At 40.6% G+C, this 19,086-nt stretch overlaps 1 protein-coding gene across 1 annotated transcript in view; it reads right to left on the bottom strand.

Annotated features, from left to right (window-relative positions):
- Positions 1–18,015, bottom strand: part of LOC105564389 (diacylglycerol O-acyltransferase 1) — a 114,238-nt gene extending 96,223 nt beyond the window's left edge. The window contains exons 1-2 of the mRNA XM_012016713.1: positions 17,548–18,015; positions 360–488 (exon numbers count right to left, since the gene is read on the bottom strand). Coding sequence (XP_011872103.1) covers positions 360–488; positions 17,548–17,669 — 251 coding nt within the window. The 5' untranslated portion in view covers positions 17,670–18,015. The remainder of the gene's footprint in view (positions 1–359; positions 489–17,547) is intronic.
- Between the last annotated feature and the right edge of the window lie 1,071 nt (positions 18,016–19,086).

Here is a 19,086-nt window from a genome sequence, read left to right as displayed (position 1 = left end):
TACAATATTAATAATAATAAAATAAATTAATAAAATTAATAAAAAAAATTAATAAATTTTTAATAATAATAAAATAAAAATTCACACGTTGTATAAAACCCAATGGCCGTACTGACGATCTTGTTTCTTGGCGAATTAATTGTTAGTTCAGGTAACGATTCAGTTTCATTGTACTAATAAAAGCGATTAACATAATTTCTGTCAGTTGATTAAATGTTTTGATTCGGTCAACATTACTGAGTATTATAACTTCATACCAACCAGAGCGTTTATTAGTGACAAATCGGACTATGATCCGATGAATCGGCGAATCACATGCGTTAGATAAGAGGGTGTTATCGACAATTTAAGATACTCACTTTATGAAATTTTCAAGCAGTAACCGGACGCCACCGATACCTAGCAGTAAGAAGCCCCAGTTGACGAATCCCGTGAAATTATCGAACCCGGAGCTCCACGAAAAGAGGCTGTCTCTTGGACGGTGACATCTGCAAAAGAAATAAAAGAATTTGAATAGCCCGTTCTCCATTACCCATTCGTTATTGTAGCGACCGATAATTTTTCAACGCAATCACCTTATAAAATATGTTACATAATAATTATTAAGTTCCTTAAAGGTTTCAATTATATAAGTAATGCCGTCATGTATATTTTGTATTCGCCTCTTTACGATCTCTTTATGCATGGCGAGCTCGTTATTATACGGAAATTCGATAATAGACCAAGCTCCGAGTAGCTATGAAGGGGAAGAAGGTATTAAGGAGAATATTCTCGTTCTGGCGCCATACTAGCAAAATGCTCCTTGTGCACGAGCGGTATGAAGAAAGACGTATGAACGTCATAGGGATGAGAATGGGACAATAAAGGGGCTTTCATATCGCACGGTTATACATGTCCTTATATCAATTTACGGACTGACGTATAGTTCACACGTGACGACGCGGTAAATGATATGAGTCAGTTTTATCGCAATAAAACGATGCTCGTTATATGACGGACGTTCCAGCAAGCAGCTCGGGGACACTTGTGACAACGCTGCGATTCTCGCGCTTTCCGTATGGGTCTAGTGGCAAAATATTGTTTATAATAGACAAGCGGGATTACTGTTATCGTGCACGACTCTCTCACTTTGTACTCTCGACGGGCGTTGCTTTGCATTCGGCAGACATTCAGGACACCGCAAATTTCGTTTAGACTACACGGGGATGTCAAAGTAAAGTAACAATGCACCCACGGTCCTGCGAAGGTAGGTACATTAATAGAATACGTGTTTCACTTTCAGATCGTTTATCTTTCTCTAGGGTGCATTTAAAAAAACCTCGGTGGTCCACTACTAAAGCAAATCGTAAATTTAAAGACAAAAGTGTTGCACTAACTAATAACACGACAAACAATTAAAGGGAGAGTCAAGATCACGTTTCTGAAAAAATAGTGAAATCTTATGTAAAATTGTTTAAAGTTAAAACAATCTCGTCATGCAATTTTTGAAAATAAATGACACTTTTAACAAGCATCCTTTATGATTCGTGATAGCCAATTTATCTACATATTGCCTCGCTACTCTCTTAGCGATACAACAGCAGTGGCCCATCCGATAAGGTTAACCGCTATCATGAATCGCAGGCGCGCCTTCTCGATCAAAGATACAAGAGGCACTCGAATGTGTTTTGTGCGCCGCAAGACAAAACCCCTTCGAAAAGTTTATACGATGGCCCTCGTCGACCCTCGTCGCGAGCGCGCGCCAACGGGGGGGATGACAGACGTGTATCGTGGAAGCCGATTACGCGGAGACGCATCCGGTATATAATCCGCCCTATAGAGACACCAAAGACAAGAGGGTTTTGTGTTACAATCCCCTATCATATGTTATAGATACCATTCAGATTTCATGCACGAAGTATTGTTGACGATGCGCACTTGCGAGAGAAAGACAGAGAGAGAGAGAGAGAGAACGCGACGCACCATATGGAACCTCCGATATCTAAAGTGCTTATTGGATGTACACGACGACGAGAAAGAAGTGCGTACTAAAAGGATCTCGAATAGTACCGTGGTGAGTCGATTACATAGCAAAGAACAAAGGAATAAGACGAAACTTCTGTTGTAGCACTTTGTACATACAATAAGTTGCTTTTAATGCACTTGATATTCTTATTATCGTTACGTTCTTTCAACCCAAGCTCACTCGAAACTAAAACGTTTTCTCAAACAAGATTAGATGTATTTTCTAGCATATGTTCCAGCGTGTACATTAAAATAGAAGAGGTTTCTAAGCATTAAAAGCATCTAAGGACTTAAACAAGTTTTAATTAACTTATTAATAGTCATTTCAATTTCATGTTTCTCTATAATTAACTTTTACCTCGAAAATAATAAAAAAAACTGTTCTTTAAATAAATCGAATTACTATCGCATCGAAGATAACGTTAATGGTGTCCACAATCAATATACAAGAAAAATAAATCTTATATCATATTGAATCTTAGCGATTCAATTTTGCCGACTTTTCGATTGCCTCTTACTTTGTGACCGCTAGCATTATGCCGTTATCGAGATAGGTTTTGCGAAGCTTCTATACCACTTTCGTGGAGAGAAGAACCTCTCGTCTTAAGTATTTACATGAAAGATCCTAGCAGAAACCCGGGGCGTGAGCGATAAGATGTATTTTTGAGACCGTGTCTCTTTAGAACTTGGAAGAACCAGAGACTCGCAACCGAAAAGCCATGAAATTGAATTTATATCCTCCAAGATATTACAATTTAACTTCCACGTCGTATAAATACCTTGAAAAATACGTTGAAAACGCAAATCCCCATTTAAAATCTCTTTAAATCAAAATGCAAATTATGGTTTTACCTGAAAATACAAGTCGTTCCAGTAAAGTCATAAATGTAATATGCCCAATTAGTTATCTGAATCTATAATTATTCGAACACCATCGTCGAAGTTTCACCTATTGTCAAGCTACTCAAAAGACACGATAAAATAATGCTCGTACCTCATTGTGGCTTATTTTTTACAATGTTAATTAGTTCTTTTGTTGATACATTATACTTATTTCGTAACGTAATTAACATTGCAGAAATTACGTGTTTTAACAAATGATATGCTTAACAATACTTGATAATTATGCAAATATTTTTGTATTTGATAAAAACAAGTAAAACATTAATTGATCCAACAATGTAATAATATGTATAAAATATATATTTTAATTATTCCTTTCCTTAACAGATATTTTGCTGTGTCTCAGAATTTACATTTTTTAAATATACTAGTATATTTAAAATACTAGTAATAGTATATATAGTAATAAAACTAGTATATTAAATATACTAGTAATAGTAGAGTCAAACTTTTAAGTCTTATATTTTTAACAACGGCGCTCCACAGTGGGGCAAGTTGCTACATTTATCCGAGTTGTATAAAAGTTCAATATTTGAGAGTTCTTAATATACTTAATATACTTAATATAATAACGTCCAAATAAAAAAAACATAATACAATGCCCAAAAATATGTAGATTCATTACGTGGAAAGCTGAATATTTTAGGTACAGTGGGAAAGAAGTGGCTACATTTATCCGAGTTGTAAGAGTTCAATACTTGAGTTCTTAATATACAACTGTTCAAATAAAACAAAAATAATACAATGCCCAAAACTATGTAGATTCATTACGTGGAAAGCTGATTATTTTAGGTACGGTGGGAAGGAAAAAAAGATCCTCAACTGAAATTGCAACAATTAGCCCCGGTTTGCCCTACGTAATGCACGAATAAATAGCGCGCGTGTAATGCGCGCATCGTTATTTTCTGACGTTATAAATTTTCACAACGAAGATATCACAGCGATGACGACGCAATTTGTCTGGTGAAGAATTCCGTCGGTTTTGCGTACAAAATGTAACAGGCAAACGTTATATATCGCCCCCGTCGTAATTACCCGCAGCTACCCTCAGCAGCGCGGTTTCTGCGTGCATTCAGCAGCACCGTCGTGCGTCTCCCCCACTGCCCCGTGCACAACAGTCCCCCTAATAAACCCTCTCGACCTGTAACGCCGTAACTATTACTCAGAATTTATGGCAGATCGCGATAATTAATAGAGCCGCGATAGAAACGGCGGTTTGCGCACGAAGAGCTATCTCTCGTAGCTTCTGCTACTATTGGGACAGCGTGGCGAACAGGACGCAGACGTGTCGCACGGAAATTCCATATGCATGAGAACGATGGACTGGATATGTCCGAAGTGTCGCGACCAGCGTCTTCGGGAAACGTGAGATACGGCCGCGTATACGCTTCGCGATCTTTCGACTTTTGTCACCCGATTTGTGAGGCACGATTAGTCATCCGGTACGCGATAAACATACGTGCGATAACAGACAAATGACGCTGACGTAACGTTTCGTCATACGTCGATCGGTGCGTCCCACCGGAAATACGGGCGCGCTTTTTAATTTTATTTATCGACATTACTTCTTTCCCTGTCCCTCCCTGCCTCTCCGCGTTACTCCCTGTCTATCGCTGTCTCTCCCTGCCTCTCCCTATCTCTCCCTGTCTCCCCTGTCCCTCCGTGTCCCTCTCTCTCTCTCTCTCTCTCTCTCTCTCTCTCACTTCTTCGAGATGTTACTAATCTTTTAAAATTTATACGTACACGGAGAGAATTTTCTTTTAAAATTTGCCCTGAAAAATATATAATCGTCGAACAAACATGGCATTTCGAAGAATCTTATGAGGGTTTTTTGAAATTTTACCGTACATTTTACTATGTAAAATTTATGGTAAAATTTCAAAAAAACTCATAATGCCATGTTGTCCCACAATTACGTGATTCTTCCGGGTAAATTTTAAAAGAAAATTCTCCCCGTGTAGTTATATCGTAGTACAATTGTGTATAAATAAGGTTTAATTGTTTTGTAATTTCGATATTCATTTGATGCATTCCATAATATCCTGAGGGCGTAAAAGTCCCCACGCGAGCAATTACGGGGGAAGGGGGGTGGCAGAGAGCGAGGAATTAACGGTTAATAATGACATTATTATATTTCATATTGATAGATTAGGGCCGACGACGTCGTGTTGTCGGGCTGAGAAAACCATGCTTGAAACTAGACACGCGCTCCCGGGTGATTTATCGCGATTGTTGGCGACACTTTTTAGACGAAGTCCAAGCGGCATCCGCTCGTGATAAGTTGCAATATCATACTTTAGTCCACTTTCTGACAAACCGCAGCCATAGAGGAGCAAAAAAGGATCAACTAAGTTGTCGTTGCTCTTCCGGGAGCCGGAAACTGAGAGACGCGCTCTCGGAGAGCGCGCGCCACTTTCTTGCCGCTCCAAGGCAAATCGCTTCCGCTTTCTTGCAGTGGACATATTACGGGCCGCGGAAAAAGTTCCTCTTAAGCGAAACTTGCGCTAACGCGACGAGTTTTCGGCACGTAGTCGTCGCGCCGTGGTGTGTCCCTTGATCATCGACACCGCGTTCGCGCGCGCGCGCGCGCAACTTCGGCGTCTGGTTTTTCCTCGTAATATCCGACGAGGGCCCGTTTTTCTTCGCCGATATGGCGACGAACGTGACTTCGAACCGATTCGCGGATTTAATTGAACTCTGAGTTATGATCGCTGACGCATCCGAATGGCGATTGATTTCGCCATTTCAACGCGCGCTGTCTGCACGACGAGTCGCCCGGTCTCTGCCGTCTTTGAATCCGCTGATGAGAAAAAACGTTTAAATAGCCGCCTAGTTAAAATCATCTTGCTATTACACCTTTCGGAAATGAGTAATATTCCACTAGAGGGGAGCAATTTACTTTTCATTTCAAACATATGAAAGTCTCCGATTATGAACCTCGTTGAAAAAAATATGCAGCAGTGATTTCGCGCCATTTTCCCACCAAGATAATACCATCCCATTGCTATCATTATCGTCGCGCATCATTGCATTGCAAATATCCGTTAAAAATACTACTGGCGTTTCTTAGGTTTTTTTTTGTTACTTTTTCGTCCAAAGATTTTAATGGATATGCATGAGCAAGCGACATTAACTGTGCAAATTACTTTGACAATTTATCCGCGTTTGAAAATAGCGAGAGAGAAAAAAAATAGGAAACGCGGGTCATGACCGATAAAACCGTGACAATTTTCAAATAAAATTATTTACAGCTCTTAAAACAAAAATCGTGTTTATTCAAAACTCGCGTTCTATTGAAAAATACAAACCCACGCTTGCGGGTAGATTTTAAACAAAATAGAAGGGACCGCGCGCAAAAAAAAACCTTATCGGCATTCCCGTCACTCTAATTTAAAAATATGACGATTATTATTTCCCGGCATGAAAAAAATTAACACCCACGAGGTTGTTGGGTAAAAAAATCCCTTCGCAATGGACACAAAAATGGGACCGGAAGATAGAGGAGGAAGAGGAGTGAGGATAATCGACATATGATGGGCGCGCGAAATGAAATAAAGAGAGAAACGCGTTTTCACGTCGGGAAATGTTCAAAACGCGGACGATGTTTCCGAATAATTATTCGGGCGTCCTGTAGCGGTCGCGAAACATAATTCAATCGAGATAAATTTTCGCACCAATACTCAACTGTCTATCACTGGCATTTTCACAATCCGACAAACGTTTTTCCGAACAATTCTATGTGTCACTTTTCGAGACAACTTTATTGGAAATTATGAACAAAACGACGAGTAACGCAAACGGGTAAATTAAACTGCAAATATTCCTCTTCACTATAGGAAATCATCAACGGTGACAAATATTAAAAATATGTATAGATAACTATTAAATTAATAATCTAAATTACAAATAATCTCAATTTTTACACGGAGAGAATTTTCTTTTAAAATTTACCGTGAAAATCATGTAATCGTGGGACAATATGGTATTTTAAAGAACTGTATGAGAGTTTTGTGAAATTTTACCATACATTCTATTAGTAAAATGTACACGAAATATAATTACTAGTAGAATGTATGGTAAAATTTAAAAAAAAACCCCTCATAAAATTCTTCGGAATGCCATGTTTGTCCGACGATTACATGATTTTCAGGGTAAATTTTAAAAGAAAATTATCTCCGTGTAGGTATAAATTTTACAGTAACACTAAAGTGTCATTTTCTCTTATTATCATCAGACTACCAAGGTCCAATCTGACTGTATCTTCTCGAATTAATTGTAAGATTTATATCGAGCCTGTTATCCGTTTCTCCAATTTTTTTTAATTGAAATGTCGCACAGCTCGTAGCATAGTGCCGGTTTATTTAATTACTTGCTCGTTATTGGTACTGATTATACGCAAACGACGTATGTACATCGCACTGTATAATAACGATGGATCTGACTGCACATTTGTCTGTGTAATAATTATTCAGCGTATATCACGGATGACTAATGTCCCGTGTCATACTGAGTTGCATGAATTATTCCGAGATTGAGGACTTATATTCAACGGCAACGTGATTTCTCTACCGGCGTCGTGGGAATATCGTGCACTAAGATTGAAAGAGTATTGTTTCGTCGTTATCCGAAACAGGTATCGCGTTTGCATACAAAGTACAATTTTTCTGTCAACTTATTTCGCTGATTCGTTCAGCATCCTCCGAGTGGTGTTTCCGTATCATCTGTGCGTATTTTACTGTATAGGCGTAACGAAACAACCGTATTTAAAATATTGAATATTAATTGGAGGCACCAAGCAGAAAGTATTTATCCTTATTAATACAAATCAATTTAATATTATAAAATACAAAGCAGAATGTATTGTCTTTATTGTTATTTGTTAATACGAATTTAATATTATGAAATAATATCGGAAAGAGAATCGAATACCTCGCGTACGCGCATATTACAGGAAAAGGTGCGAACAGAATTTTTACAAATAGCAGCGTTTCGATAAAAGGAATCGTGTAATAGCCTTCAACAATAATCCAATACCATTATATACTTTTATCGAAGTGTTACGCCTGCTCATTTTTTTCCCCACTCTATTCAAACTAAAGGAAATACGCTGTGCATCTAGTCGTTGCTGCAGATCTTAAGATTTCAACGATCCAATCGCGAAATGGTACGAAGCATCGACTTACTTCCGCTTAAAATCGCGTACTTCACGAGCCATCCGCCAAATCGATGAAACCGCGAAAGATAAAGGTGCCAAATCCTTTGTTTCTGGCTCAATTTGAGAGCCACTCCGACAAAACCACTCGTGCTATTCTCTTTCCTCTCCCTCCCCCCCTCTCTCTCTCTCTCGCTTTTTGTTTTTAGATCCTCCATAGAGAAACGGAAGAGTTGTTCGCGCAAGGGCAGACGTGACGAGCTGGAGGATAAGAAGCATCCGATGGAAAAGGTGAGATGGAAGAATGGCACCCTGTGCATGGGCCTCCCTCGTTGGACCGTATTTTCCTCGAGAATCTTCCTGACACCGGAAGGCCTCGTGAATATTTAAACGATAGACGGATATACATATATTACCCGTGTAATGAGGAGGGAATCCTCCTACTACAACGTCCGGTTGGCGAATCGGTGGACCGAAAGAGAATAAGAAATGAACGCTGGAAGAAGAATATTCTAAATGATTCATGAAGGGAAATTAAACGGCGCTTTAAGCGGGCTTTTCTTCCCTCACTTTCATTCACTTCGACCCTACACGCCTCCTCTTGCGCACTTCCGACGACCTTCGGAATCGATTACCTATCGTCTTCCTCTGCCTGATTCCCAATTCATTTCTCGCTACCGCTCTCGCGCTGCTTTTGTGCCACGAGTTGTCTTCTCCCCTTCCTCCCCCCGCCCTCTGTCTCTATCCGTCTATTTTATTTATCCGTCCACCCGTCTATCTTCCATCTTGTTTGCCTCGTCGTTCCTCCTTCTTGACGAACCATTTTATTACGATTTCTTACCGACAATATATCCGATCTTGGTAATGCATTCTGCAGACTCATAAAAATTTTCTCACCTGTCTCGTGAACGGCAAACGGAATTCGTGTGTAAGTCGGATAAGCGTTAAAGAAGTTAATTTAAAGCTGCTCGTGACGCGACCGTCATACTTTCCTTTTTCCCCTTGGCGAGAGCACATAGCAGCTTCGTCGTCTCTGACCCGCAGACTAAATTGCATTTCTTTTGACTCGGTGATTACTAGCGGCACCGGTATAATTGCAAGTCTCGACGCTGTACAGATACATTATAAACATCCATCCTTTATTTGAATAATTTCTGACAACGAGTAAAATATCTGTTTGTCCGACTCCAACCCGTCGTAACAGCGTAACGAGAGAAAGTGACGTCGGTTTTGGCATAATTTGCGAAAAACGTTCGCCGCATAGACCGCTTTCAATTAAAATAAAATAATGACAAACGATTATTTCGTTATGTACAACAGCGTACGATATCTTCATTTTATCTGTTCGTTTTTTTTTTCTTACAACATTACTCTTTATCATTCTCAGATATTATTTTGAATTATTTCGAATAGTACGGCTTTAAAGTTTGCAAAATATAAATCTGGGAAATATCATCCGGCACGTCATCTTCGCGGCGATTCAGCAGAACAAGAGCTCCAGGCCAGCGACGTCGAGTTACCGCAAAAAAACCGCAACCCTTCCTAATCCGGACACTCGTTCCGTCCCTTCCGCCCGGCGTAATCGCCGCCATTGTTCTTCCGCCTGATTTCGCGCGCGAAATCCGCCGCTGCCGTCTACAATCTTACCGTGAAAACCAAGCGGGAGACAGAGGGAAAAGAAAGAACGATAAAAATTGCGAGGTAGCGCAGCGCGGCGCTGGGTGGAAAGGGTTGCGGGATTGACAGCACAATACCGTTAATCCTCATCCGTTTCGAAGGCGCTACGCGAGACGGTTCTCCATGCCGGGTTCGCGAGAGATTAAAAGTTTTTGCCGAACTCGACGAAATGCAAAAAAGCGGCGACGGAGAGGAAGGGGAGAAGAGACGACGAGGTGGGTGGAGCAAAAATTCGCCGCGGCACGCTCGGCGTCGTCAGGGCGAAAATTTGCCGCCCGCCGCCGCGCCGCGGGGATAACGCGTGGTTTCAGGGTTTATTAAGGAGCTTTTTGCCCGAGAGAAGCGCCACCCGGACGGAATATGGGGCGTACATGGAGCTGACTCTGGAGCTGGTATCGGTGCGCGCGATAATAACGCAGCCAACGGCCTGACGTAAATTAAAATCTTGGGGCGGGATTCACCTCGACGCCTCGCTAATCGTTGGAGAACGGTTTATCAAAGGGCCCTCATCGCAGCTTCGTTATCACGAACAATTAGTATCCAGAATGCTTTTTCACATGTTAATTCGCGATGTACACTACGTACAGCAAACGCCCAGTACTTTTAACAACTTGCTAAAAACGTTTCGCGGGAGATACATAGCTAGTTACATGCGAACTAGTTTGTGCAAACTCATCGGATGTAGCATTTGAGTTGGCTAATCCTCTCTACCAGCAAGGCGGAAGATCCCAATTTGTATCTTGTCTTTGGCGGTAATCGATTGTTGCTCCGCTGAGTGAGCGTTACAATACAGTTAAACAATGCATCAGTGAACTTGGCAATTCTCTTTAACGGCAAGACGCGAAGGGGAGCCGTCGAATCAGGTGAGCAAACACGTCCCGGGTACACCCGCGCCGAAATCGAGAACAGAGGGGGAGAGACAGAGAGAGAGAGAGAGGGGGGAGAGGTAGAGGGAGAGGGAGGGAGAGCGGGAGAGCGGGAGAGATCGGAAACTCTCCGAAGTCAATCTCGAGCATTCCGGAAATACATTGTAAAGCAACCGGTCCCGTCCTTCTCGCCGCTATGCCTCTCTGTACTCCTCGTCGCTCACGCGCGGAAAGAAGAGGACGAGAATCCGATATTGCCCGGCTCCGAGGCTCGTACCCATCGCGCGTCTAATTGCAAACTCGTGAAAACAAGAGAAGCGCTCGACAAACACGCCGCGAGTAAATATAAGGATCGTTTGTTCGAGGATGGATTCGCCCGGTATAAGGAGCGGGCCCGGGAAGAATAAAGGAGGCGCGCGCCAAGATGGAAAAGAAGCTGCGACGCGGCAAGGCAAAAGGAGACTCGCCATTTTCGAGAACAAGAAACTCTTGTTTGCAAGTCATTATACCGTGTTGGAGGGATAGTTTTTACTCTCCGCCTCTTACTCTTTTCTCCGTCTTGCCGAGCGGCGCGCGTTGCACGCGGGATGCAACGTGAAAGAGTGCGCACGAGCGAGAAGGGGACGGACGTGAGTTGGCGTATCGCGTATGTGTGGCGTAACAAAATACGCGATATTTTTGGAACGCAGAAATAACATTGAATTTGTAATAGCTCATTTCAATATCATACGCTTTTATTTCCGCGAGAAATGTTCTTTTCTCGTCCGTCGAGAAATCTCTCATTAAAGTCAATATTAGAGTAATACGTATACGTTGCTTTCATTCATTCGTTTTAATTGTTCTGATATTTTATCAGTTAAATCTGCTTGCACACAATTCTTCGATAATATATTTTCCTCCGGTACCAGCAATTAATAAAACAAAATTACATAATAACAACCCGCGCAAAATATGTTCATCTCTGTATCAGGGATATGTACTACAAAATTATTACATCGAATTATCATCATTCCGCAAGTAACAGAAGGATCGCATTTAATAAAATACGCCAAACGTGACAATTGATTAATCACGCGCATAATAAATGCTTTTTTGCGACGTTTACTCGACATGTACTCACTGTGCGATATACATTGTGAACAAACGCAATAGTTTTTTTATTAATAATTCAATCGTGTAATATTTTGTCATGTACCCCCTCGATCGCTTTTATAACACGCAGAAAAGATAAATATAGAGAAATATATTATAATCGTTGCAATATACGGCGTTCTGCCTTCCACTGCATATAATTCGCGGCAGTGTTCTATACCATTGTGCGTTGAACAAACGGTTTTATGTCAAATCGGAACACCAGGATTAGCGATTTCGATTATCGAAGCGCATATGCATTCTATTTCGAATTAAATTGCGATCATGAATTTGTTAGAATTCATTGTCGGTGTTTAACTTGATGATAGAAGAAATTCCTTTCTCGAATTCACGAAAGAAACTTGCAATATAAGAGAGAGAGAGAGAGAGAGAGAGAGAGAAAATCAAATTATGATTTACCATTGAATTAATAAATTTTAGTAAAATTACAACATTATTATCCATTAAATACATTTTTCAAAAATAAACGTAAACAAAAGCAAAATTTTATTACCATCAAACATCAAAATATAAAGGATAAAGAAATAAAGACATTGCATCACTGATAAAATTTAGAAAAAAAATTTAAGAAATATAACTTTTATATCTCTTATATTTATATGTACATATACGCATGGTCTAATTGAAGAATGAACTAAATTGCATATTTTACCCGACTTTCAAACATCATTCTCGTTTCGTAAAGAATCGGTAATTTAGAAATAAAAAAATTAATAACAAGTGTTTTTCATTAAAAAAGACATATGTAAAATATATCTTTTTTAATGACTGTAAAGTAACGTAAGCTATGTACATTTTTAGTTCATATAAGAAGAATTGCCAATGTTCAGCACGGAGTGGATCGTAAAGGCAAGGCCTTAGCGACGATATCGCATCGAAATGACTTTGCCGCGTCACTCGTATTAACATTTTAATTAACGGCACGGAAAGATGGTGTTCCGGCGTGCATACTTTGTCGCGCATTCCACTCTACGGAACGTCAGCGGTTCCGAAAGCCACTAAAGAGTGACGACTATGTTGCGAAGGGGTTGCCGAGAAGTTAAAGCTAAATCTCGGTACGGCCCAGAGCTTAATTACGCGCGGCGGGTGCGCGCGGAGGCACTTGAACGCTGTTTGTGCGTGATCGAAAGTTCATTGTCCGTAACCTTGACCTACGATCTTGCAATATCCGATTGACGGAAATAATATTCCAGAATATGCGTGGCTGTCATTAATTCGTCAGTAGAACCGTAACGTAAAATCCACAGATTATTCATACGATTTCCGTTGTGCTCCGATAACATGAATTTATATCAAGCTTTTTGAGTTTGATATGTTCTCGTTAGAACATACCGTTTGTTAAACTCATTCGCGAAACTAATTATCAGTTGGTGGGTATTGGGTTCTAAATACAATAAAAATGTAACGCGGATATTTGGAGAAGTATTGGAAATATAAACTCTCACGTTGCTCTTTACGACATCACTGCACGGGTCATTTTATCGATATTATTTGAGCGAGATATTTCGCAGAATGACAACTTTATTTATTTGCGCTTTTCCGATATGCGTTTAAGTTTGTTTCGTCTGATTTCAATTTGTTGAAAATAAATGTTTCGCTAACAACACGCAATTTATAAAAACATTTATTTGCTCTCGCGGGAGAAATAGTTATGCTAATAATTCCGTGGTATGATTTAGCTATTAAATTACCTACTCCGTGCTCACCCGTAACAGACGCGTGACAATTGGGAGATGAATCATTAATTATTGGAAGACAATAGACGAGAATAAAATTAATAAATTCTATCAAGTTATTTAATTAATGTATTACTAGACGATCCCTGACATCAAAGAATATTTAATTCTTCGATAAAATCGGTCACACATTCGACAAGTATTAAACTAAATACTCAATTTTGTACACACGTACACAGTTGGAAAATTTGTGTTTTCTTGTTCAAACAAAGGCCGGTCAAAATTTTTGTGTTAAACGTTTAACACATTCATGTATTAATTTAACATATTGCTCTTGTGTTAATTGACCTCAAATATAAAATTATTAAAATACCTAAAAAATGTTAAAACAACACAATGTGTACTTATTTTTTAATCTTACACAATACATGTGTTCTATATTATTAGTAACAAGATTTATCTGTTAAAATTTACCGAGGGGGAGACCGCTGACCAAAATCTTGTACACCAACGCCCACGAATGCCCAGTGGGCATTACTTTATCTTATTATCTTATTTTATTAATGAATAAAAGGGTTAAAAGCCTTGACTAGTTGTTAGTGTCACAATAGTAAAAGATTAGTTTATTTAAAACATAAAAATTACAAACGTTTCGGTCTTTCTTTAGACCATCCTTTCTTTTATTTCTTCTTCTTTTTATACACTGAGGATGGTCTAAAGAAAGACCGAAACGTTTGTAATTTTTATGTTTTAAATAAACTAAACTTTTACTATTGTGACACTAACACCTAGTCAAGGTTGTTAGCCCTTTTATTCATTGATTTTTCTTCGTCAGAGCCGTATTCTCTTATATCTTATTTTATCTTATGTTATCGTATTTTAGCCTATTTTACCTTTATAATGCCCCAGCAAGACCTAATGCCCAAAAAATGCCCTAGTAATGCCCAGTAATGCCGCAAATCTGTACACCACAATGCCCTCAGCGGTTTCCGCCTCGATATTTACTGAATAAAATGATTTTATTCTATGTAACATAAGTGAGAGTGATTTTACACCATCATTTGACTTACTACATGTGTAAAATGTAAAACTTACATTTTTTAAATTCATTTTGTCATTAAGAATATGTTAATTTTGCAGAAAGTTTATTTTAAATTATTTTAAGATTTGCATTTATTTTGTGTTAAAATATTAACAGAGTATTAGCGTGATTATGTAACATATTATGGTAAATTAGCACAAAAATTTGTGTGGACCGTTCGGGACATTTGATATATGTTAAATTTAACGCAAATTTTTCAACTGCGTATTATCGAGAATGTATGTACATTGGATATTGTCCTTGATATCATCATATCATGTTGAATATTATCGTATAGTGCTGAGAATTGTGATATAACATGTTTTTATCTTTTCAACGCAAAACCCGTTTGAGAACTGATTTATTAAATCTGAATCTTTTAGTCGGGTATCTATTTTATGTAGGCAATTCTTGTTTACAAACGTCAGTCACGTTAGCGAAGTGTCTCGCGAGGATTGAATTTTGTAGTCAGAAAAAAACGGTTCTGCTAAAATTGCACGGATACATTTTAACGGACCGAGGATATTTTTAGATCCGTATCTTGCTAAATTTTTAGACACCCTAAAGGAGAAAAGAAGCCGTTCTGTCAGTACGTTTCTCTCCAGACTGTTCCCCGAGTTCTTCTAATTCGACGGCACGATCTCGTTAAAGATTGATTTACATTCCAAGTTGCAAGCATAATACAGTCAAAGTCTAACTCGACTTGGTTGATAGACACTTCGACAGAATAGAATAGATGGTTTCGACGTCCGAAGCTCTGAAATAGCAAGGAGCGCGCATTAATTATACGCAATCGGGAAGAAACTTGGCCCAGGTTGACGAATGAGATTTGTCCAGTCGGACAAGCGTCCAAAACTTTGGGACAACATTGCTCATACTGGAATTTGATCGATATTCCTCGATATAGACATCTAATTTTACTGATCCTGCGGATTCAACGAGCTGTCACAACAATGCTACGCTATTTCTTGCGGTACCAAGATCAATTGATTGATGAACAATTATTACTTGCGAGATCGCGGGGTTAACCAGCATTCGCACACACACACACACACACACACACACACACACACACGTGTGTACAAGGATAGAACAATATACATGACGTATTTTGTAGTGCAATTTTGCATAAAACAAAGGTTAATAATGTTAAGTACTGCGAATTTCAAAGTGCAAAAAAGCAGAACGTTGTCGCGCACATGGGGCGTTTCGTTTTACCGCATTTTACACAAACTCGTTTCAACATATTTTTTTTTACTTCGCGCGAATTACGTTATCTTATCACGTCTGTTAAACTACCTAAGCTATTTCGATATTCGTGTCAAAGTTGCTCCGAAACCCCTTTTTACACAATTTAAAAATCCGACGTCCGCGACGAGCGGTATCGCTGGCATTAGTCAGGAAATAACTTCTCAACTTCTCCGTTACGTAAAAATAGCCACATGCAATTTTTATGCCGACTGTTTTTGCGTGTCATAAAAAGTCTCTTAGAATAAAATGCGTTCCGCTTCTACTGACGTTACCTCGCGACGTCTAAAGGCCGAATCAGACTAGCAATTGTCGACGCGGATTGGATTGGTATCGGCGATCAAGTCGCTGGCTGCTTTGCTCTCATTGGCTAGAAGACAATCGCCAATCCCAAGCCGATCCGCGTCGACAATTGCTAGTCTGACTCGGCCTTAAAGCCCGTACCAGACTACAGGATTGAGATTGAGAGTTGATTGAAATTTGACCAATCAGTGTAAAGCTTCCTAATCTCAAGTTTAGTGATTTTTACTCGAATTGGTCAAATTTCAATCTAATCTCAGTTTGTAGTCTGACGCAGGCTTTAAAGCGCGTATCAGACTACGGATTGAGATTGAGATTAGATTGAAATTTGACCAATTGGAGTAAAAGTCACTAAACTTGAGAGATTAGTAAACTCTGTTGGTGAAATTTCAATCTAATCTCAATCTCAATCCGTAGTCTGATACGGGCTTGAGAGCCGAATCAGACTAGCAATTGCATACTTCGGATTGGATTGGCATTGGCAATTGACAATAGTCTTCGTCTAGCCAATGAGCGCAAAGCAGCCGGCGTGTCTCGATCGACTCTCATCGGCTAGAAAAGAATCGCCAATACCAGTCCAATCCGCGTAGACAATTGCCAGTCTGATTCGGCCATTAAGCAATTCGCTGTAGTATACATTCATGGATGTCACATTACGCGCGACATGGCATTACATGACAATAATAAACTGCCGCGACCGCAAAACAATCGCGTCAATATTTTTACAATCCCCTCGTTACGTAACGTCGGCAACTTTGCCGCGCCGCGAGCTACCGGATGCAGAAATGCTACGAGAACTTTTAAATATAGAAAGCGTCGTATATCGCATCCGACGCGCACGGCGCGACCCGAAGCGATCCGCGGGTGCCAACAGCGTCGAGAGCGAAATCGTAGGCAGGGGTACCGCGGGAATCGGGAATACGAAAATCGCGCCGGAGAAAGGAATCGCTTGATTTCCCCCCCGAAACGAGCCCCGGCCGGAGTTGATTGTTTCGCGATCGGTGCACGGCGGGTCGCCTCGAAAACGCTGGTAGGCTCTGCCCGACCGCACGCAGGACGCGACGAAACGCCGGGCGGCTGACCTCCGGCGTGGCTCCCGCATCGATTACAGCGAAACGTCGGGTACGGAACGCGGAACGTGGAACGGAGCAGGACGGAGCGCGTCCGCTCCGAGAATGGGGATATCCCCTCTCGCGCGGCATCTCGCCAGATACAAGCGCGGGCGGGCATGCGCACGTCAAACGGAACGCGCCCGTTACGTCGTGCGTTTCCCCGAAACCCCGACGAGAAATCTCGCGTCGCCGCGGCGTTACTCGAGAACGTTTATCGTCGTTGCCCAACAGTGCGCGACTCTCGCGGCCGTCAGCCGCCGTGGCCGAGGCCGACGCCTCGCCCGGCGCGACGGACCGATATCGCGGATGCACGATGACGCGGAGAATGAGAGCGAGAGGCGGCGCGTGGAAGCGGCCCGCGGCAGTGTGTACTCACGGCTTGTCAGGCTGCGACCTGCGGACCTTCTGCTCCACCTTCTGGATCTCCTCCGCCCTCGTCACGCTCTTCGTCCTGCGCGATCGCACGCGAGGGTCACTGTGCTCGTGCTCGGTCGTCATGTCGTCGTGTCGCGCGCGACGTCGTAGAACATAGAGGCACACGTGTTTTGTGGGCCCCGGTACACGGCCCTGTCGAGTCGCTTGGCGCGGCAAAAGGAAAGAGAGAGAGAGAACGATCACCGGCACACGCGTTTCGAAGTTGGTGACTGACGATGACGGCGGCGACTGATACCGATAACGCGGAGAGTCTCTCCTCGCGACGCGTGAGAGACGTGCCTGCCGAATGATGTGCGAGCGGCGTGAAGTTATCTCCGCGCGCGGCCTTTGGTCTTCCTCACACGCGCGTCGCGCTCACGACGAGGTCGCGACGGTACTACCCAAGAAGTAACGCGGCAGTCTTTCTCTCTCTCTCTCTCTCTCTCTCTCTCTCTCTCTCTCTCTCTCTCTCTCTGTCGCACACATGCCCTCTCCTTCTCTCGCTCTGTAGACGACTGTTTATCTATTTTTCGTTTTCCGACGAATAACGCTCGTTGCCGGTGTATGGTCGGTCTTCGGCATCGGTTCACGTGTGCCTTCGAGCACGCATGCACGAGTCACGTGTACGCACTTACCCTTTGAAATCATTTCGAGTTAGCGAAAGCAACGATATTAGCTAACAACGTCGTGAAACATAGCTGGGAGATGTTTTAGAAAAATTATTGCGACTCTATATTGAATATAGAATCTATATTCAATTTAAATAATTATTTGTGGCATAATACGTGCAATCGTGAAGGAAATAATTATTTAATTTAAAAATCTATTAAGAAACGATAATTGATTGTATAACATTAGCTTAAAGAACAACTGAGCAATGTATTAGACAAATTATTGCGACTCTATAAGTAATTATGTAGAATCTAAATAATTATTTATAGTATAATACCTACAATCATGAAAGTAATCTCATTAAAGTGTCATATACACGTTAAGTAAAAAATTATTGATGATTTGTAAACGCTAACTGATTGTATAGTATTATTGTAAAGAACAACCAGGCAATGTTTTATAAAAATGATTCCGACTCTGAATAAGAAATTATGTAGTCTATGTAATTATTTACAGAAATGTTTAGTACAATACCAGCAATCATGTTGGAAATAGTCATTTAATTAAAAAATCTATTATATTAAGAAACAATAATTGATTGTATAACATTAGCGTAAAGAACAACTGGGCAATGTATTAGAAAAATTATATTGCGACTCTATAAGTAATTATGTAGAATCTAAATAATTATTTATAGTACAATACTTGCAATCATGGAAGTAATCTCATTAAAATGTTGTATACGCGTTAATTAAAAAATTATTAATGAATAAGTTTAGTCGACCTTAACTAGCACGTGTTTAATAAATTAAAAATTAAAAATATACAGTGCGACGTTTCGACCAAGGATTTAGGTCCTTATCAAGCACACATTCTTAAAAATTAATCG

Source organism: Vollenhovia emeryi, unplaced genomic scaffold, assembly GCF_000949405.1.
Source record: "Vollenhovia emeryi isolate VEMERY1.0 unplaced genomic scaffold, V.emery_V1.0 DF939165.1, whole genome shotgun sequence".
NCBI classification, from domain to species: Eukaryota; Metazoa; Arthropoda; class Insecta; order Hymenoptera; family Formicidae; genus Vollenhovia; species Vollenhovia emeryi.
Note: the sequence above shows the minus strand (reverse complement) of the source record. Positions and strands in the feature narration are given on the sequence as shown.